This window comes from Notamacropus eugenii, chromosome 4 (assembly GCF_028372415.1).
Source record: "Notamacropus eugenii isolate mMacEug1 chromosome 4, mMacEug1.pri_v2, whole genome shotgun sequence".
Lineage (NCBI taxonomy): Eukaryota > Metazoa > Chordata > Mammalia > Diprotodontia > Macropodidae > Notamacropus > Notamacropus eugenii.
This window is the reverse complement of record NC_092875.1, coordinates 32111952-32134543: the sequence shown is the minus strand read 5'-3', so window position 1 is coordinate 32134543 and position 22592 is coordinate 32111952. Positions and strand designations below refer to the sequence as shown.

Here is a 22592-nt window from a genome sequence, read left to right as displayed (position 1 = left end):
TCGCCTGCTCCTGGCCAAAGTAGGGGAGGAGAGGGAGAAGAGGGCAGGGGCAGTTTGGGTAAGATAAAAGGGAAAAAATTGTTTTTAAGTTCTTAAACAGCAAACATATTGCCAGAAAATTCATCATCCACCAGAAAGAGGAAACCAGGCAGGAGGAAGATTTATAGGGCGTGTGTGTGTGTGTGTGTGTGTGTGTATGTGTGTATGTGTGTGTGTGTGTGTGTGTGTGTGTGTGTGTGTGTGTGTGTGTGTGCATGTGAAAGACAGGGGAGGGGGACATTTGGGAGACCCTGGAAAATATGCCTCCATCTGTAGTTAGCACAATGAAATGCGGTCACGCACAGCCACATGGGGTGGTATTGTAATCAGACTGAGGAATTTACTGCCGCCTCCCCGGCACTCTGTGCCCAGGGCTGACAGAAAAGACTGTTATCAGTTGCAAGCAGCTTTCCGCGACCTCCCCCAACTCTGAGCCCTTTATCTGGAGGTGAGGGTCTCGGTTATGGGGAGATAAAACAAGCTGCCCCCTCCCCCAGGACTGATGCACACAACAGTAGAGCTTTTCAGGGGAGGGAAAAAAAATAATTAAAAAAAAAAAAATCCTGCATACGCCCACTCCCCCATCAAAATACACTCCTTTGGGCTTCTGGGAAAATCTGGCCGAGGGGATGGGGACAAAACTTCCCTGGCCTTCACCCTTCCTTGTGGAATCACTATGTCAGGACCCTCATGGGCCAGAGGAGATAATAAAAAGCCCCAGGGTAGGGGAGGAAAGGCAGAAAGTGGAGGGGCCAAGGGGGAGAAGACTATATATGTAGAAGAAAGGCCGTGTCCTTGAGATCTGAGCTGTGGGAATTCACCCGCACAAGGGATGCACTGGGCCTTGAAATTAACACACACACACACCGCTCTGTGACCCGCAATCCACAAGATCAGCTGGTCTCACCGCCCCCCCAACCCCCATCCCCGCTGCCTTCCATCCCATTGTTCAAGTAACTGCTGCTCCGCTCGCACTCAGCCCCTCAATGAGGCTTATGGAATGGAAAACACATACACACAAACACACACACACACGTACGCACAACACACACACAGGCACACATACATACACAGAGGCACACACAAGCATACATACATGCACATATACAGACACACACACATAACACACACAGGCACACACAGGCATACATACATGCACATATACAGATACACACACACAGGCACACACACACACACAGGCATACATACATACACAGGAGCACAGCTAGGATGAGTGATGTATCAGTCCTGCCTTTCCTCTGTCTTTTCCACTCTGATTTGTGGTTGTTATTGCTGCATTATCAGAGATGGGGACCTCATTTGAATTCTTCACTGGACCCTCCAAGTCCTGAGTGCTACCTTCTATTCTGGGAGCAGGGTTCAACATTCTTAGGTTCTAAGCCTGAAGTTACTGGCACCTGTATCCCAAGACCAGCCAGCTCTGACTCTGACAGTCCCTGTAGGATGAGAGAATCCAACATCCTCTCACACATTCTTACAGACTCTCAAGTATCATGAGCCAAGCCTACTTTCAGCCCCGGGTAGGCTTACTCCTTCTCGTACCGTGCAAGTTCCTTGAGAGCACTGACTGTGCTCTGGAGCAAGGCATTCCCTCAACCAGAAAATAAAGGCCTGTGGGATATCAGGGTCAGCAGAATGAATGTCCCCAATGCCAAACGATGACTTTTTAGTTATATGTTCCTTTATTTAAAGCTGTGAATGATCTTAGAGGTCATCTAATCCAAATGATTCTTTTTGAGGAAAGTAGACCCAAAGAAAGAAAGTGACTTGCCTGAGGAGGCAGAGTTGGGATGTGAACAAGCAGTACTCCTTTGATTACAACAGTCACTGCCTAGCACGATAACCTTGAACCTACACTTTCTAAAAGGATCTGTGGTTTCATTAAGCAAGCTGCAGCCTATCTATGGCTTAGTAAATAATCCCTAGTGACTGAAGGTTCAGTGACTTGCTTTGGGTCTCAGAGTGGGATCACAGAATCAGAGCCCTGGAGACAAACAGGGTCCCAAAGGTCCCAAGACCAATCTTTTCATTTTACAGAAAAGGAAACAGATGGAAATAGGTTAGACGACACGCCCAAGGTCACAAGGTAAGGTGGTATATGACGGCAGCTCTTTTGAGCTCTGGGGCACCGCCAGATCTACCCCCTAACCCCAAGGCCAGCAACCCTGTCACTACCCTCAGACAGGGCAGGAAGCCTGGACCTGTTTTAATTTATTGCACAGTCCCTTGACCACTGTAGGCTGGCACCTTCTCAACAACTTAGGTGATTTGTCCAGGACAGAGAATCAACATGTATCAGAGTCAGGATTTCATCCCAGGTCTTATCAGTTCTGAGCTCAGCCACAAAACACTGATAAAACTACAGACTCAAGTTTAATCCCTGTGTTACTACCTCTCGTGTCCTAGGCCTATCCTGGGGTCGTCCTGCCTTCTAGTTCAGGTCAGGACTATTCTAGGTCACTGGGTTCTAACCTAGCTGGGTTAGTAACACCAAAAAGATAGTTACACTGAAGAAAGCAATCCTGGTTGCCTTCAATGCCCTGAAGTAACTGAAGGCTGTTGGAGTTAGAAAGATCTGCAAGGTCATTTAATCTAGCCTCCCAGCCTGAGGGTGGGCATCATGGTCCCTCTGATCCCAATGAATCACTATTTCCTGATTTAACACCTAGACTGCTGGTGTGTTTGAGAAGTCCTTATGTTAACAAGCTTTATTCCCCCAGTCCAGACTGGATTTCCAAGAGAGCTCTGGTCTGGCCACTGGGAGCCAGAGTAAAGAAGGCAGGCAGCTAGAAGAAACCTCCTGATCTTTGGACCCAGCCTTTTGGGAGATACCAGAGAGACCTTGCTCACACAGGAAGGAATCTGGGAGTCAGCACCTGAGGGGAACACATAGTATTCAAGTCTGTGGCTGTCCTGGGATAGAAGCCCAGTGAAGAACTCCCAGCCCTTAAAGACAGCAGAAACTTGGAATATCTTTGAATGATACTGACACGAAGCCCTTTGTTATCACCTTCCCTCCAAAAATGACATCAAAGGATAATGACACAAAGCAGGAGATCCTACTGAAAGGTACTGCAACTCAAGCAGACCATGGGCTGGGGGCAGGACCCCTGAAAACTATTATTACTGGAGCAATCTGGGGGAAATCAAGTCAACATTTTGCAAGGGAGAAAAGGAAGGATAGAAATTCTTATCTTTGACTTCTACAGAAAAAAAAAGATTTTGACACAAAAAGCTTGGGAGCCATCAAAGGCACCGTGTAACAAAAGCTGGTATTTCCATAATGCTATGAACTTTACAGAGGGTCTCCTCCACTGTGTCTGAGAGTAGCTGCTGGATTTCCTCCTTTCCCCATTGTCCAGATGGGGAAACAGAGGAGCAGAGGGAAGGGAAAAGACAGGGTCTGATCTGGAGGACTCCTTGGGCTTGATTTGAGGCTCTCCCACCTCTCTGGACCTCAGTTTCCTTACCTGCTCAATGGCTTTCTAGGATGCTCTGGCAGGCACCACTGGGTTGGCACTCAAAGCTCTTTGAGCACAGGAGGACCTGCATGCCCTTGTGCTTGGATGGCAGAAGCCTGGATGTTGGCCAGGGCTGCCCCCCAGGACTTCAGGCTTGCACTGGAGCTCCTGAAGGATCTAAGCAACAGGGGGCAAAATCTGACAGGTTCCCGGTCTCTTCCCCTAAAGCTGGCCTCCCAAAGGGCTGAGATACTCAGAACCAGAAAACCAGCCAGTTGGTGATCAAAGTTCTGGCCTAAAGCAACTGACAAAGCCAGAGAGAAGATGGAGGAAGGGCGGGCAGGAGCGCGTAGGGAAGGGCTGGGAGAGCCTGAAAAACAATGAATTCTTCAAATAAGCCATAGCCACAAGCAGATGGGCTGAATGCTGAGATACTAAATGGAGCCCCTGGACTGAGAGAGAGAGGAGGCTGCGACACCTTACAAGCAGGGAACTGGGAGGAGAATGAAGGAAGGATGTCAGCCGAGAATGGTGAGAAAGATGGTGGCTGGTCATGAGGCAAGGTGAAGGAATAACTGACCAATGGGGAGCTCTGGGAGGCAAGAGAAAGCAAGACAGGGCCCCACCAACTGGAAGGAAATCCTGGGAAGTGCTCAAGGAAGCCAGGGACCAGAGGCCCAGTGATGGGCAGACAAGTGCAGGGTGTGGTCTGACTTCCCCTCCTCCTAGGAAGGACCCCACATGAGGAGATCACACAGTCAGGGGAGAATGGGGAGGAATCACTAAATCTTGCCAGGACAGCTTTCTGTCTTCTTGCCCCAAGAGCAGAGAGAAGCCAAATGCTGAATGAGGAACACAGAGACCTTTACACCAAAGCTGAATCTCAGGGAGCCCCCCCACCAAGGACCCCCTGACACCCCCAAGTCTGATGCTCTGACCTAGGGCTCCCGTTCTTACCAGCCTCGTTCTGAACTGCCTCTTTTCCTCCGGGTTTATCTCCCTGTTCTCTCTTCTGAGGGGGGTGATTAGAGAAGACACCCATTGGTGCCCATTCCAGATACAAGGGAACATCATGGAACTGTCAGGACAGAAAGACAGACAATGGGAAGGAGGAACAAGGCAATAAATCAATCAACAAATATGGAGCACCTACTATGTGCCAGGCATTACTCAAGTGAACTACAGAGCCTCGCCCTGCAGGGGGGCAGCTTCTTTTTCCAGATCTTTCCTACCAAGAGACGCACCTATCTCTTCCAAGAGATGCGGATCATTAATAATTATAATGACACCAATGAAAGGCATTGGAAAAGGCTCTGAACTCTTGTAAAGCAATTAAAGAGGACGGTTACTATTCTGTTTGTTTTGCGTATGACACATGCATCGTTATATGCTCTGCAACACACAGGTGTACAGTGTTGTACACAGGGCAGACTGATGGACTTAGGAATGAGAAAGGCATGGGTTCAAATCCTTGTCCAACATCTACTAATTCTATGATCCTGGGCAAATTACTTCTCCTCTCTGAGCTTCAGCTTACCATCTGTAAAATGGGAGTATTAGCAGCACCTGCCTCAATGGGTTCTGAGCATCCAATGAAATGAAGCTGTGCAGGCTAGGCTTTGCCAAGCTCAAAGCACCAGCTTAATGTGAACTGGAGGTGCCTTCAGAGACCATCTAGTCCAGCCCCTTCCTCTTACACATGGGGACACGGAGGCCCAGACAGGGGAAGCACTTAAGGTCGCTCAGACGGTAGATCTGTACCAAGGTCCTGTCCTGGTGCACTGAGCTTCTTCACATTCAGAAGGTGGCTCATGGCCCTAGACTCCCAGGAGAGTGTGGGTGTGGACCTGCAGGTAACATACCTTGGAATAGGCCAGGCTAGTGAATCCCCTCCGGGCTTCCAAAGGCTCCAAGTATTCCACAATGGCTGTGATGCCTCCCTCAGGCAGCAGCACACGGCCCAGGCTGCCATAGCGGCTGAAGATCTCCTGCAGTTCAGAGGCCCGTGTCCCCGCAGGCAGGTTCTTCACTAAAATCACAGACTTGCTCCTCTCCCCAGCAGCCTGCAAGAAGAAAGGCAGAAAGAAGGAGGAATAAAGGAAGGAAAAGGCTAAGGGCTTCCTATGTTCACAGAAGTGAAGGCACCTGCAGCCTTGACCTAGAACCACCCTTGGCATTGCAGCCCCTGAATGGTCACTAACAACTCTCACGTTAAGAAACTTAGTCCACTTGGAGGTGTCCAAAAAGGGCTCTGCTCAATACTCTATTCTATTGTAGAGATTTTGAGGGAAAAAAAGGGTTAAAAAGAGAAGAGGGTTGATCTGTGGGGGAAAAGCAGCAGCCCAAGGCTGAGTGGAGCTGGTTGCTCCTCCCTAACCTGCCACTAAGGAAGCGGCTAAGCAACTGAGGTTGACAAGGTCCCTCATTGGGCCTTAATTTCCACATCTGCAAAAATAGGTGAGACTAAGTTATCTAAGGTCACCCCTTCCCTACCAGCTCTGACCTTTCTTCCCAGCCTCGGTCTGAGCAGCCTCTTTTCTAAGGCCTGTTCTAAGGCCCCTCCCACCTCTAACATTCCATTTTAAGGGCCCTCCCAGCTCTGACACTCTCTTCAGTCTTTGTGATTGAAATGCATGCAGTGATTATATTTCAGTCATGGTCAAGTTACTGACACCATGGTTACAAATGTTAAGTTAGACTCCCACTTGAGGGGAAGATGGAGGAATCTGAGGCAGGATTCTCTTGCTTTGTTCTTACTTGGATCTGTGTTGTAGTCCTGGGTGGCAGTCTTGGGGCAAGAAAGAGCGCTGACATGGTGGAGTTTGTGGTGGTGGTAGAGAGGGAACACTTCTCAAAGTTCCAGGGCAGAAAAGAGTACTTGCAGTCACTCACAGACCAGCACACAGACCAGGAGAGAAGTGAACACCTCTCCTTTGATCAAACTTGGAAGAACTAAAAGTTTATAGATCCCAAGAAATATATGTGAAAATAGCTTTGAAAAACCTCTGAAGCTTGGGATAGTGCACATTTCACTCTGAAAGCATAGTGCTACCTTAATAAAGTGCTAAAAAGTCAAGTAATTGGCTGGAAAAATGAGCAAAGAGCAGAAAAAAATCAGACTATAGAATCTTACTTTGGTGACAAGGAAGATCAAAACACACTCAGAAGAAGAAAACAAGAGTCAAAGCTCCTATATCCAAAGCCTCCAAGAAAAATATGAATTGGTCTCAGGCCATGGAAGAGCTCAAAAAGGATTCTGAAAATCAAGTAAGAGAAGTAGAGAAAAACATAGGTAGAGAAATGAGAGTGATGCAAGAAAATCATAAAAAACGAGTCAACAGCTTGCTAAAGGAGACCCCCAAAAAATGCTGAAAAAAAAACCACCTTAAAAATAGACTAACTCAAATGGCAAATGAGGTCCAAAAAGGCAATGAGAAGAATGCCTTAAGCAGAATTGGCCAAATGAAAAAAGAGGTCCAAAAGCTCACTGAAGAAAATGGTTCTTTAAAAAATAGAATGATTTTATGAGGAATTAAGAAATTATAAAACAAAACCAAAAGAATGAAAAAATCGAAGACAATGTGAAATATCTCACTGGAAGAACAACTCACCAGGAAAATGGATCCAGGAGAGAGAATTTTAAAATTATTGGACTATCTGATAGCCATCATCAAAAAGATTCTACACATCTTTCAGGAAATTATCAAAGAAAAATGCTCTGATATTCTAAAATTGGAGGGGAAAATACAAATTGAAAGAATCCACTGATCACCTCCTGAAAGAGATCCCAAAAGGAAAACTCCTAGGAATATTGTAGACAAATTCCAGAGTTCCCAGGTCAAGGAGAAAGCATTGCAAGCAGCCAGAAAGAAACAATTCAATTATTGTGGAAGCACAATTAGGATAACACATGATTTAGCAGCATCTACATTATGGGATCAGACAGCCTGGAACATGATATTCTGGAGGTCAAAAGAGGTAGGATTAAAACCAAGAAACACCTACCCAGCAAAACTGAGTATAATATTTCAAGGGAAAAAAATGGACATTCAATGAAATAGAGCATTTTCAAACATTCTTGATGAAAAGACCAGGGCTGAACAGAAAATCTGACTTTCAAATACAAGACTCAAAAGAAGCATGAAAAGGTAAACAGGAAAGAGAAATCACAAGGGACTTACTAAAGTTGAACTGTTTACATTCTCACATGGAAAGATGATACTTGTAACTCATGAGACCTTCCTCAGTATTAGGGTAGCTGGAAGGAATATACATATATACAGAGGGCATAGGATGAGTTGAATATGAAGGGATGATATAAAAAAGCTTTTATAATGAGTGAGGGGAAGAGAGGGGAAGTGAGAGGGAAAGAGTGAACCTTACTCACATAAGATTTGGCTGAAGAAGGGAATAACATACATTCAGTTGGGTATGGAAATCTATTTTACCCTACAGAAAAGTACAGGGGAGGGGATAGAAAAGAAGGTAATGATAGAAAAGAGGGCACATAGCGGGACGGGGTAATCAGAAGCAAACACTTTTGAGGTGGGACAGGGTCAAAGAAGAGAATAGAATAAATGGGGGGCTGCATAAGATGGAGGAAAATATAGTTAGTCTTTCACAACATGACTGTTATGGTAAGTGTTTTGCATGACTACACATGTATAACCTACATCAAATTGTTTGCCTTCTCAATGATGGTGGGTGGGGAGGAAGGGAGAGAATGTGGAACTCAAAGTTTTAAAAACAATTGTTAAAAATTGATTTTACAAACAACTGGGAAAAAAGATATACAGGCAATGGGGTTTAGAAGTTTATCTTGCCCTATGGAAAATAGAAGGGAAGGGGATAAGAGAAGGAGGGGAGGGTGAGAGAATGCATGTTTTCTTGTGGTGAGGAGAGCGGGGAGACGGGGAGAAAATCTGAAACTCAAAATCTTGTGGAAGTGAATGATGAAAACTAAATTAATTTAAAAAGAGGAAAAAAAAGAACTGCCAATGATTACGTGGTCTTGGGCAAGAAACTGAAAACTATAAGGCACAGGCTGTTTTCTTCTCAAAAGTCCAACGAAGGCAAGGAATCTGAGAGAGAAAAATTAACTTGGGAAGTGAAGAGCCGCTAAGAAGGTGATGTCTGGAATGAATTTTTGGATTATAGTTTACAATGTAGGGTTGATGGATTCCTGGTCAGAGATAACATACCCCTAAACAAAGGCTGGAGGGAATGTGTTTGTTGGGTATCTTATAAGTCAACTTGAAAGTCAAACTGTAAGTCAACCAGAAAGGATGGGGGAGAGAGAAGATTGTTTCTTTATGTTCCTCAAGTTGGATACTATGGAGAATAGAGGGAATGGCTACAAAGATGGAAGAAAAACAACTCAGACACCCACAAATTCACAGGAGACAAAATCCCTGGCCTCTTGTAAGTATCAGTACATAAATGCCCAAAGGTCAGGTGGAGATTGTGAAGAACTAGGGAACCTTAGAGAAAGGAACCAAATTTGACCCCCTAAGTATCACTGAGATGTGGATAAAAGCCACAACTATGACACTGGAGACATAGGTTTTATCCAGAAGAAACAGGCTAGGTAAAAGGTAAAGAGTCAGAAGCATAACATATTAAGAAGGAATAATAGTGAAAACAAACAAATAAACAAGCAAACGAGGGGAGAAACATGAAGGGGAGTATTTGGGTGAAAATCAAAAGAGAGACTGTAGAGATCTTGCCTTTAGCTTACACTACACACCACCTGAACAGAAGCACTGGCAATATCAGATGGTGGAGGTATGGAGAGAAAGCAGTGGTTCTGAAAAAGATATGAGGGTTTCAGTGGACCTCAAGCTCAACATGAGTCAACAGGATGTGAGCCAGAAAACCAAGGGCCACCTTGGACTGAAAAGAGGGGCAGTGTTTCTAGAAAGAGAAAAGTGATCGTCCCTCTCCTCTGATAGATTTCATTTAGGGGTCCATTTGGGGTGTAACTGTTTCGGAACCTGACAAGACGGAGTCTGTCTAGGAGAGGAAGGGCTATGGATAAAGATTGTTTATGTACATTAAGCCTGGAGGACAAAAGAACTGGGGGACCCAGGATGGCCGGTCTCAAATATGGGGGAGACAGGGATGGGGAAGAGGGACAGGACTTGTCTCGTGTGGCACCAGAAGGGGCAGAAGCAGCAGCAAAGTGGGTAAGCAGGGGAGGGGCCAACGTAGGTGGTCAGGAAGAACTTCCTAAGCAGGAGGGGTGACCCAAAGTAAAATGGGCCACCCTGAGAGGCAGGAGGCTCCTCAATCATTCAGGGTTCTAGGGAGGGGCTGGCTGCCCTCCTGGATGATGTGTGTCCTAAGTACTCCTTTCATGGAGAATTGAACTGTATGGGATGGTAGGTGAAGTCCCTGCAAACTCAGAAATTCTGAGCCTGTGATCAGAGGCTTTCAATGATGCCATGCAGCTATGAATGTCTAATCTTATTCCATGTCCTTAGCTTCCTCCCAGGTGACATCCCCTGTTCTAAGGCCCCTCCCAGCCCTGACACTGTATAACTCTCATGGCCCCCTACTCCTTCCATAGAAAATGAATCCAATGAACCATATAAAGACAACTTTGTATAATAAAGCAAGTCCTGGCTTTGCATGACAAGCCCCACTTTGACTCACATCTATAGTGCATAGGCCTGTGCACTTTCCTCATCATGGGGGGTTATAAGCATCTGTAATTTGCTACTAGGAAGTGATAAAATTCTGAAAATTTGGGTCCAGAAAAATCTTAGACAAGCTGATGAACAAGGGATGCAGAAGGAATGTTTCCTGGCCATCCCAGGCCTCTGAGGCGGTGTTGTGTAATGGTGGCTTCAGACACCTTTGGTTCATTTCTATCGAGGCACAGGGTCACGAGGCCATGCCCTCCAGCTTTGAAAAGTTCACATAGACTCTGAGGGGGAGGTTTTGCTTCGGGACTTATTTTTTAGAAGAAGGTTCGGGCACCAGCTGAGACTCTGGGCAGCCATATTAAAAAGCCCCCCAGCTTTGAAAACCCAATGTTGTTGCTTCTCTCTCTGGTAAAGATATATGTATTGTCTATGGTCAGACAGCTGGAAGCCCTGTCTGCTGGTCTTTCTGTTTGTATTTTCTCTGAAGTTCAAGTGAAAGACATATGTGTTTGATTAAATTCGTTTTCCTTTAAGAAAAGCAGATCTAAGAACCTGTGCAGCAGGCCATCCTGTGTATGCCAGGGTCCTTGCTGACACATGTCATTGAGACTCGTCATGCACTGGGACCCGGGGCCCTTCTAGCCAAGCTCTGGGCCTCTTCTATGATCTTAAGATAATTTTTAGACACATTTCTTGTCAAAAGGTCAGATCCTCACATCAATCACAGTAATTCCTTAATCCTCCAATTCTAACCACCAAATGAAGTTTCCTAGAGTGGAGACATCAAAGATGTGGCCTATAATACCCCTAAGTGGCCTGAACCAGATTAAAATGTAACTAAAGAATATTTAACAAAGCAAATGAAAATACAATAAACACAGGTAAGACTAATATGTGATTTTCTAAGTCAGTAAGTGGATGGCAGGGATCCTTGTGTCAGGTGACGTGGCCCTCTATTTAGGGGTTCGCCACCACTGGTTTAGGGCTCAAAGGCCTGGCTTACCTGGCTGAAGGAATCCAGGCTCACACCATTCTCAATCAGGAACCGCCGCACTTCCTGGACCAGCTCAGTCTCGCCCAGGGCCACTCGGACAGCCACACTACCTTTGATCTCCTATGGAGAGGGGAAGCCAGGACTCAGGGTCACAAAGGTCACAAACCTCTATCTCTGACACAAGGCCTGGCAAAAAACTTCAGTTGGTTTAGTTGAAAATCAATGGATTTTAGTCAGAGGACCTGGGTTCAAATCTTGACTCTGCCACTCCTGTGTGATCTTGGTAAAATCATCCACTTTTCTGGGCTACAGTTTTTTCACTGGTAAAATGAGGGGGTGGAGCTGTATAATGATCCTGATCAAGTCTGACCCCAGAGAAGAGCTGCCTTGTATAAATGCAGAGGCGGGGGACGATGGATGCAAAATATTGCCTCTACTGTCAAGACATGCTCAACTGCTGAAATATTGTTTCTCTTCTCTCCTCTCCTCTCCTCTCCTCTCCTGTCCTCTCCTGTCCTCTCCTCTCCTCTTCTTTCTCTGTCTCTCTCTCTAAGACCTCATTATAAGATATGACTTCTCTGGATAAGGAGGGATATAAATGTGATGTAGACCAAAAGCTAGTTTTTAAAAATATCAAAGCGCATTTAAAATGAGGGGGCTGAACATGCTGCATAACCCCGAAGGTTCCTTCCACCTCTGACTGTCTAAGTCTCTGATCCCATGATACGTGGAGGGCAGCAGAGAACATAGTTGAATGACCACCAGAGAGCCCGGGCAGAATTCTGTCTATATGCCAGAATGGCCTTATGCTAATTTCCTTTCCCAGAGTTTGCTCATGGCCTTAGGGCTCTGGCCTACAGGGCTGGTGCTTGCCCAGCAGGATTCTTACTCACATGGTCAAACACTTGGCTTTTCGTGGCATTGTACTTCTGTGCTACAGCTTCAGCCACGGCATTTGTCCCCATAAACAGTGTATTCCAGTTGTGAGAGCTGAAGAGATAAAGAAGAAGGAAATCAGTGCATTATCTGGATTGTATTTAAGAACACTAATCTACCAGGGGAATACAAGCATTGCTTTTCATAACAAGAAATCTCCTTTTTAGGGAAGGCAACTGTGGGGACCAAACGAGAGGCAAATCACCCACCAAGCACACTAGCAATACTTTCTCCAGTACACTCTGAGTAACATTTCAATTTGTTCTAAGAATTATGATTTTTCTTTAAAATCTGTGACTCATAGACCCAGTCTAGATTCTGCTTAGTTGGCCTAGAGTCCAGGTGAAGGCAGTGTCTGTAGCTGATGTTTATCTGAATTAACTCAGAATCAAGGGGAGAAGGAATGTGGAATAATGGAGAGAAGGATGCGTTTGGAGTCAGGGAGATTTGAGTTTAAGTCCTGCCTTTGAAAAACCTAACTGATTAGCCATGGAAAAGACACAACTTCCCAGTCCCTAGGACAGTGTATAGAGCACTAATTCTAGAACTACAAGACTGGGGTTTCAATCCCCTTGGTGTTGCTTACTCTCTGTGTGAGGGCAGCATAGCACATAGAACTTTGGACTCAAGAGTCAGGAAAGTGAGAGTGCAAATCCTCCCTCAGAGAAGTACTAGCTGTGTCACTCTGAGAAAGTCCCTTACCCCTCTCAGTCTCAGTTTCCTCACATATAAATCAAGGATGTTGGACTCAATAAACCTTGATGTCACCTCAGGTCATCTGCAGCTCAGTTTCCTCAACCGCAAAGTGATCTGAGTATCTGAGATTCCTTTCAGCCCTGGATGATCCTTTCAGCTACTCTCTAAGACTCTAAAGTAGAGGAGAGGTACTAATCATCCTGGGTACAGGGAGTTTCCACATTGGGAGTTCCTCTTCACAGTCAAAGCACAAGCCATATCCACTCAGTTTCATACCCTCCACTCCTTGCAGAATCTATCAGTCATCTACCTGAAACTTTCATTTTAAAAATGAGAGGATTGAAACCCAGGGATGCCAAATGGTAAGAGGAAAAAAAGGGTTGAAGGTGGGAGTCCCACGACCAATGTTTTCATCCTGGCTCTGCCACTTACTATCTATGTGACAAACAAAATGATGTGGTTGCACCAGCTGATGTCTGAGGTTCCAGTATGGCTCTGGATTTATGATCCTAGGATGTAAACACGGTCTGCAAAAGAAGGCCACAGCCACAGCTACAGGTGGATGAAGTGATAAAGATACAGAGAACAGAGGGCTTGAGAGGGGGGCCGTGAAGGGACCACCTGCCAATCCATGCCCAGATTTTAAGTTCTTTGCTCAGAACCGCCAATTGGTTGGATGCTTTGGGCATTTCACATCACATTTAGCTAAATCTCCCCTCTCTGTGGTTTGTTCACTTGGTAGATTTCCTCTGTCACAGTTTCAATGCATCAGGCTGCCTTTATTCTGCCACTCAGTACCCACCTGGCTTCCTCCCCCTGCCATCCACTTTCAGCATCATCACCCTGAGCCAGACAGTATCACAAAGAGCAGCCATATTATAATACATAGCAACAGCCAGACCAGATGAGAATTCAGGCCGCATGGCATGGTCCGCAGCTGTGCTCTGACCCTTCACCACAGATAACAGAGAGCTGACTCCATAGTCCGAATTGTACAACGGAAACTTGGGGAGGGGTCGTGTTGGGGATATATAATCCACTGTTAAAGAAGGACAAAGTCACAGAGGTATTAATATCACATTTTTAAAGCTGGAAGGGACCCCTGAGGCCCTCATTTTACAGAAGAGGGAACTGAGGCTCAGGGAGGTTATGTGAGTTTGCTTAGGGTCAAACAGCGAAAACATCTGATGTTGCGCTTCCCTGGCCACTGGCCAGACAGGGTTAACTGAGGCAGGGTACAGGAAAGGGCTGGAACGTTCACAGTCCGGCCATCCCTTCAGGGCCCTGATGCTTTCTCATCCTGCCCTGAGTGCAATACAGCTTCACCTGACCACCTTTCTCTACGTTATTAGCCCAGGAGCCAGAGAACAGGGATAGGCTTCATGTTCAGCTCGAAAATGTCCCTTACGCCCCATATCTAACTTTTCCTCCTTGCCAATATGGATCATAGATTTAGGGCTAGAAGGGACCTCAGAGTTCAGCTGGTCCAATGTCCCTGTGTTCCAAATGAGGAAACCAAGGCCCACAGACGTGAATACTTGCTTAAGGTCACACGAAGTACTAAGGAACAGGTGGGATTCAAATCTGCATAATCTGACTCCAGAATATACTCACAGTATTAACTGCAAACATGCATGCAGTACTTGACGGCCTGGAAAGGGCTTTTACATGCCCTTATCTGCTCCTCACAACCAGTCCTATAATTACTCCCAAATGATAGACAGGAAACTGAGGAGGCGTGTGTGTGTGTGTGTGTGTGTGTGTGTGTGTGTGTGTGTGTGTGTGTGTGTGTGTGTGTGTGTCTGTCTGTCTGTGTGAAGTTACTTTGTTGGGGTCATGTACCTAGAAAGTTTATGAGCATGGATTTGAACTCAAGACCAGCATTCTAGCCTCCATGTGTCATGCATGTCGAGGTGAACACTACTCCCAAGCCCTTTTTTCTCACACTTCACTTGGGGCCTTGGGCACAAGCCCACGTACCCACACACTCCCTCCCCCAGGGCCAACATGCTTTAAGGTGGCCCAAGCACTCTGTACACAACTTCTCGTCTGAGTCTGACATCAACCCTGGGAGAAAAGTCCAGCTGCTGGGATAATCCCCATCTGGTCAATGAGAGGGAAGCTCAGAAAGGCCCATGGCCTGTCCATGGGACAATAGCAGGGACATGCCAGGGACAGGATCTGAACCCAGGTCTACCGGGCCCTAATCCTAGTACTCTGCACCATGAGGCCTCCCACTGCCACACCCTCAGAAGATGCCCAGAGAGTAAAGACAAGGACCTGGAGCTGCTGGCTTTGTCCTTCAATGCCTTCTTCTTCTTGTAGGAAGACGAGGTGGCATCTGAGCTCTCGCTGGTCTCCTTCTTAATGGTGGAAGGTAACACATGGAGCATCCGGCCCTAACGGGAAGAGAAACCACTTGACAAGAACTCAGAGTTCCCCCCACCTTACCCTCTTACCCCAGCAGATGCAGGAGCCTTTCCAGGGGGCTGCCTTACTTCATGGGCGGATGGTCCCCATAACCCTGAGAGTGGCCACTGACATGGATCTGGACCTTCAACATTTGCAAAGCCCTCAGGCAAGCTTCACAATAACCAGGAGAGGCAGGCAGGTCCACTCACAGGTAGCCCTGCTATAGCCCCATCTTACGGGTGAGGGAACAGATTCCAGGAGCGACAGTGTCCAGCCAACAGTCCTGCACTGACATCACTTAGGGGTGGAATGGGGGGGGGGGGGTGTCTTTTAATGCAAGTCTGCCCCTCCCTCCTTCACCCCAAGCTGCCTCTACATAGAAGATCACTAGATTAATCTTAAGAGCTTGACACAAGCTTCAATTCAATTTAATTTAATCAAGTCCACACATTGTAAATGACTAATTAGGACAGGTGAGTGAGAAAGTGTGAAAAAAACCAGACCCAAAGGAGACATGGTACTGCTCTCTGGGCTGCCCACCTTCTGCCAGGTTCTCTAGCTTTGGGGGATCTGGACCCCTTCAGTTTCTTGAAAATGTCCAAAGGCCCCTGACAGTTTTTGTTTATGTGGGTTAGAGCTATTGGTATTTACCACATTAGAAATGAAAACATCTCAAGTATTATAACCAAAGTAATTTTGACCCTGAAAAGGCCTAGACAACCCCCAGGGATCCCCAGACTATACTCTGAAAACCCCTTATAAAATGTGTAGACACAGAAGTCAGCAGAGAGACTTCTCAGGTGTGTATAGGGGGAGGAGGGTGGCACTGACTCTGAGGAGGACAGCGATCAGGAAAAGGCCTTGGGGAGAAGGAGTCAGGTACCTGGGCTGTGCTTCAAGGGAAGCTATGGGAATTATAAGGGGTATGGAAAAGGGAGGCATAAAGTTCAGACACAGGGGAGCATTTGTACAAAGGTGTGGAGGAGGGAGATGGGATGTCATCTATAGAGAAAGGCAGTGGAGAAGAGGGAAGGACAGCAGTGGGAAATCAGGCTAGAAAAGTGGGAAGTGGATTGTCGAAGGCTCTTGATGGCAAGGCAAGGATTTTGTGTTTTTTTTCCCAGAGGAAATAGGGAGTCACGGAAGAGTCCCACTTTGGGGATAAGACATCAGGCCTGTGTTTTAGGAAGATCAATTTGGGGATTGTGTGGATGGAATGGAGGGGGGAGGGCTGGAGGTAGGGAGACCATGCTGGACATCAGGGAAGAGGCTTTGAGAGTGGAGAGGAGCTGAGGGCGAGGCCCACGGCTGCTGAGGTAGAAGGTACCTGACCAGACATGGGGAGGAAAGAGAGAGGCAGGGGCTGGAGACAGCCCCAAGGGTGTAGGCCCAGCTCTCTGGGGACGGAGTGAGGGGTCACTGGCCCAGACAGAGAGGCTCACCTGGAAGACCTGCCCATCCACCTCTGCGTAGGCCTTCACTGCATGCTCAGGGAACATATACGTGATGAAAGCAAAGCCTTTTGGTTTTTTGGTCAGACCATCTATAGGATAATGGACTTCGGACAGGGGACCTGGGAAAGAAAAACCATAAGGTCCTGGTGGGCAGTCACCACATTGACGTTAAGAGGAGGGAGCCGAGGGCCAGGGCCCTAATGAGAGGGTGGCCACTGACTTACAAGAACACTGGAAATATGATGCTGGCTCTGACTCAGTTTACTTGGCCCAACAGAATGTCCTGACCTCCAGGGAGGGCCAGGCAGGACAAATCAAACCCTTCTTCACAGAAGGGATATCTGAGGATATTTGGCATGTCCCTGTCTAGGTCTTCTTGTGTTCAAAATCAATACCCCTACTTCCTTCAACTGTTCCTCATGTAGCATGAGCCCAAGGATTTCACCTTCCTGCTGTTTCTTGCACAAGACCTTCCATTTCCAGACTCTGGGCATTTGCACTGTGTGTGTCTCATGCCAGGAATGCTCTCCCTCATCCTCTCTGCCTCCTGGCTTCCTGGGGTTCTTCCCAGCTAAAATCCCATCCCTCTCAATGCTGCTCCTTTCTCTCTGTTGCTTATCTCCAATCTGTCCCATCTACAGCTTATTTGCACAGAGTGAGGCTGTGAACTCCCTGATGGCAGGGATGCTCCTCTGCATAATTCCTGCAACTGAGCCTTTAGCCAAGTGCCTGGAGGCTCTGAGATGTCTGCTGACTGATGGCCTCCTCCTTTAGACACTCCACTCTAGGATGACCCTGAGCTGAACAGACTTGTTCACCTGGGCTCCCCGTACACTTCAATATTAGAAACACATTCCAGCCCGCACACCCACTGGGTTGGCCCAATGCCCCCCATTTCACAAACAAGGGAAATCAGACCAGGAAAGGCAAGGTGGCCCACAGGGAGTGAAGCAGGAGAGGAGGGCAATGGGCCAAGGGAAGGGGCTGGTTTGAGAGTCAAGATTCCCTGGGTTCTAATCTTAGCTCAGACATTTGCTCCCTGGGAGATTGTGGGTGGGTGAGCCCCTCACTCCCTGGCCTCTGGTTCATCATCTGGAAAATGCAGGGGCTGGATCTAAAGGCCTTTCTGGCTCTTGAGGGAGGATCCTGGAAGCCTAGGAAGCCCGCATTTCTGACCTCCTGGAAGCCTAGGAAGGCCGCATTTCTGACCTCCCGTCCTGCGGCCTTCTTCCCATACCACCAGAAGGCCTCTTAACGCATCTGCTTCTGGTGAGCAAACCTGGATCTCCAAGTGAACTAAGGGGAGTAAGAGGCTGCCGTGTACAGGAAGGAAGCCTTCAGCCTCAGTTACTTGCCTGTGGTTCTCCATCGTGCACTCCAACCCCCTCCCACTCCACAAGAGTTGGAAGCATGGACAAACTCTCATCTCATTAGCTAGGAAGCCTGTGCAAATGATTCCATCTTACAGATGGATAAAGTGAGGCCCTGAAAAGAACAGTAGGATTCCTCCCAATGATACGGTGCTTCAAGTTTTATGAAGTATATTTCTCACTAGAGAATATACTTTTCCCTCAGTTCAGAGATATGAAAACTGAGGAGCTAAAAAGACAAATGACTGGCCCAAGGTAACACAGCTAACAAGTAACAGAGTCAAAAACTAACTCTGGGCCTTCTGATGACAAGTCCAGGCACAGATTGACCTCCTGACATCCCAAGTTTCCATCATGATAAACCAGGAGTAGTTTGTGGAGCAAACTGGAGCACAGACCCCTTACCATATTTGGCAAATATCTTCTCGAGGTCCTCCTCAGTGCTGGTATATGGCAGATTCCTCACAAAGAGCCTCCCGGAGTCAGCCAGGTCCTCCTCCTCCTCCCCCTCCTTGAGCTCTCGGCCCTGCCACGCCTTGTGGTCCTTTTGGTGTTTTGGGGTCACATGGGTCCCCTTCTCCCTGAACACCTCAATGTAGCGGCCACCTTTGGGGGAGAGAGATGACACTCAGAGTCAGCTCCCAGCCTCCTGACACACAGAAGCCAGCCTGAGGCACACCTGGTCAAGGGGGGCGGCCACCTGCATCAGCGCGACCAGAGGAGGGGGCCACGGATGGTCAAGGTAAGCCCCTGCGACCTCCTTCCCAGGAAAGCCCACCAGGGGCTATGTTATAGTGGAGAGATGTGCACATGCTTGTGTGTGTGTACATACGTGTGTGTGTGTATATGTGTACACGCATATATGTATACACACACAGTGGTTATATGATTAATCACTATTCTAGTGAGAAATTACTATGGTTACTTTTAAGTTAGTGTCATCATTCGGGGGCAATGGGTCATGCATCATAGTGTCACCTGATACTGTAATGATCTTATAATGCTCTGAACTACTAAGGCCCCTCCCAGCCTTGACATTCCCTGTTCTAAGGCCCCTCTCAGCCCTGACACCCTCTGTTCTAAGGCCCCCCCCAACTCTGACATTCCCGGTTCTGAGGCCCCTCCCAGCTCTGACATCCCCTGTTCTAAGGTCCCTCCCAGCTCTGACACCCCCTGTTCTGAGGCCCCTCCCAGCTCTGACATGCCCTGTTCTGAGGCCCCTCCCAGCTTTGACTCGGCTCTCTCCCAAGGTGCACAAGCGCCTGACAAATTCTTGCTGACTAAGAGATCTGGCGATCTGGGTCTAAAGGCTCCTCTCAACTCTGAGGGTCTATGATTCTTATTTCTTCGATTAAACCCTAAGCTGCCCGAGGGCAGGTCCGTGGGTCACACTCAAAAGTACATACCTTCCAGCTGGAGCGGCCTCACATACCATTAAATCCAAGCCCATTCTTTTATAGATGGGAAAACTAAGAGAGTGTTTAAGTGACCTGCCCAGGCTCACTTGTCTAGGACTTGATTTGAACATCCTTCTGGCTCCTAACACAACCCACTCTCCAGTGTGCCCCTCTTTCTCTTCTGTTCTCTGTCCTAGACCACCTATCACACAGTAGATGTTCAAGACTGGGGAGGGGAGGAAGGAGCTTCATCCCTGAAACCTCCCACATCCTAAAGTTGGGATTCACACTGCCCAGCTTGGGAGAACTCGTCCTCCTTGGGCTACAGACCCTCAGCTGGAGGGGTCTGAGGACGAGGCCTGGCAAGTTCCCTCAGGAGTCACAGGATTCTAGTACGGAAGTGCCCGGGGTCCTACAGGCCATCTTAAACCTCTCCATTTACAGGCAGGTGCAGGGATGGGTCTGAGGTCACGCAGGCAGTAAGGGGTAGATGGGATCCCTAGAGAGCCCCAGGCCCTGCAAAGGGGCTGCAGGCCCCTCTTACCCATATATTCTTTGTTGTGTTTCAAGGCTTTCTCCACGTCCCCTTCGCTGCTGAAATCAACAAAGACGTAACCTGAGAGGGAACAAAAGCACAGGTAAGCTACACGTGTGCACACGAACACATACACATACATGTGAACATGTGCAACACACCATGCGATGCACACACTTACCACACACATGCATATACACACTGACAAACACACCCAACAACACACGCGTGTGCACACCTACCACCCCTGCACATGCACACACATACACATATCACCCCCTACGAACATAAACACACACGCACGCACATGTGCACACACACACACACACACACACACACACACACACACACACACACACACACACACACCTAATCCACACTAACCCAGCAGACAATCACCCTGCCAGCTTTCTCATTCCCTAGCTGGAGCCCAGAGGACACTGCGATTGTTCGGGGATGCTGACGCTGGAGCTGCCTTTTCTCCATACTCCCCATGACCCCTGGCTTTGCTGTCCAGGAGAGTGCAGAACAAGCCTGAACCCTTGCCAGGGCCCATGATGCCCAATCAGAGAGCAGGCTGTGGAGTTGCAAATGCCCCCACTACCTCTCCCCGCAGGAAATGTCTGGTCTGGGAGGAAGCCCAGGACAGAGAACATCCCAACTCCAGGTTGCTCAAGGACTTTTCTCTGGCAGTTTCAGAGACTAGTTGGGCAATATCGCTTTATCTTAAATCCTTGGGTGGATAGGAGGACCCTGGAGCACAGAAGACAAGAGTCCTGGGCTCAGGTCAGGGTATCTGAGCTCAGCTCCAACCTCTGCCTCCTCCATGCCTCTTCTTCTGGTAAGGCCCCTCTCGTCCTGAGCCTCAGTTTCCTCAACAACAATGGGGACAAAAATATTTACATAGGATGGTTGGGAGGATAGGGTTCTGAGAGCCACCTCTAACCCACCCATACATCCTAGCTGTGTGACCCTGAGCAAATCACTCTATTTCTAGGTACTCTGGTCGGCTCTCCAAGACTGTAGGCTGTAGGGAAGGTGCCAACCTGCATTGGCAGGGGGAGTTTGCTTACTGGGAAATTCCTGGCCAATGAAATCCCTGGTCTAGTGCAGTTCCTCAGACCAATAAAAATGGGGGCGCACGGCTGTCTTCAGGGGAGTCTGGGGTAGGTGAGGAAAGACAAAGATGGGGACAGGAATTCCTCTCCTGAGCACTTTACCCAAACACAGACAGAAGAGAATGGATAATGGGTTGTTTTTTCCCTATTTCCTCATTCACAGTTTTACGTTCAGCCTCTGGCTCCTGGCCACACTCCGAAGCCTCCCAGTCATTACCTGTCTTGTTCCCATGAGCATTTCTTACGATGCGGATGGCCACAGGCTTCAGGGGCACCAGGAATTCCCTAACATTTTGCTGTGAAGAGAAGGAAAAAAAGATGAAAAAAATAATAATTTGGGATCAACTCAATTCAAGAAACAAAGGCAAGCTGAACCCAGGCAAATCTATCAGGCAGGCTTCTGAAATCAGACCTAAGGGAAACCATACGTTCCACTTGGTGATGAGGATGCCCCCTGAAGACTCACCAGCTAGCAGCTGGCCACAGGGTCTGGGTTTCCAAATGGTCAGAAGACAGAACTCTTGTGCCCTCATTGGGTCTTTCACAGGGATGTCTTGGAGGAAGGTCTATATTTTTACTAACTGTGATTTCAAAATAAGTAAACAAAGTGGGAACTCATACAAGTTTAGGTGACTTTCTTGGTTCCCTGGTCCTAGACTCCTGGATGCCAAACCACCAGCTTATAATGCCCAGGTCACCTTGGCCAAAGAACACATTCCCTACTGGCCAACAGGCTGATGATGCTTAGCTAGTCTGGTCCTGGGACAGCAAACAGTAGTCTGTCCCTGGAGCTCTATCTGAAGCCTTTTCAGACTGGTACGACTTGCCTGAGGATGTTCCCTGGCAGAGTGTTCAAGAGCCCAGAATCACTCCCATACCATGAGGATGCATCAGAGACCTCTGATGGAGTGTACTCTCCAAGTCCCGATCTCTCCACCCACACTGTGGGCTCACCAACCAGAAGAGGGGTTCCTCCCATCCCACCTTTCCCAAATTTGCCTGGCCCATGGCAAGACTCCTGAGAAAGGCCCAGAAAGCATTTCCGCCATGACTCAACACTCACCTCAGTGACATTAAATGGCGCTCCACGCAACTTCACCGTGTAAGCAGTGGTGGGCTCAGACTGGACGGTTGGCTTCGTCACCTGAATGGCCACAAAAGAGGACAAAGGGGAGGGATATGAGATGAGCACCCTGAGAGTGGGTCCAAGGACCCCCACCAGAGAAGGGCAAGCTGGCCACTTGGTGGGCAAGGCTGGGCTGGGACAGGTTGAGTCTATGGAGGCCCAGGAGGCTGGAGTCTGCCGTACAAGGGGATCTCCTCATTGGCCAACCCTATGGTGCTGTCTCCATTTTCACTCCCAATTTATGGACCAGGTCAGATTCCAGAAAAAGGCTATCTGGTGATTTATTACGGACTCTGCAGACAAGGAGATGGGATAGAGAACAAACGAATGGTCTGTCATGCACAGTGAGGCAGGGGCAAAGGGGAGAGAAAAGAAAGAAGGAAGCA

General features: G+C 47.8%; 1 protein-coding gene across 4 annotated transcripts in view; it reads right to left on the bottom strand.

The window, feature by feature from the left end:
* RBM19 (RNA binding motif protein 19) overlaps nt 1–22592 on the bottom strand; it is a 234456-nt gene that overhangs the window by 199668 nt on the left and 12196 nt on the right. For all 4 annotated transcript variants that reach the window (XM_072600362.1, XM_072600361.1, XM_072600364.1 and 1 more), the window contains exons 7-16: nt 22144–22224; nt 21298–21376; nt 19972–20043; nt 18436–18636; nt 16649–16779; nt 15075–15193; nt 12056–12152; nt 11172–11282; nt 5384–5584; nt 4479–4599 (exon numbers count right to left, since the gene is read on the bottom strand). In XM_072600362.1, the coding sequence (XP_072456463.1) occupies nt 4479–4599; nt 5384–5584; nt 11172–11282; nt 12056–12152; nt 15075–15193; nt 16649–16779; nt 18436–18636; nt 19972–20043; nt 21298–21376; nt 22144–22224 (1213 nt within the window). The remainder of the gene's footprint in view (nt 1–4478; nt 4600–5383; nt 5585–11171; nt 11283–12055; nt 12153–15074; nt 15194–16648; nt 16780–18435; nt 18637–19971; nt 20044–21297; nt 21377–22143; nt 22225–22592) is intronic.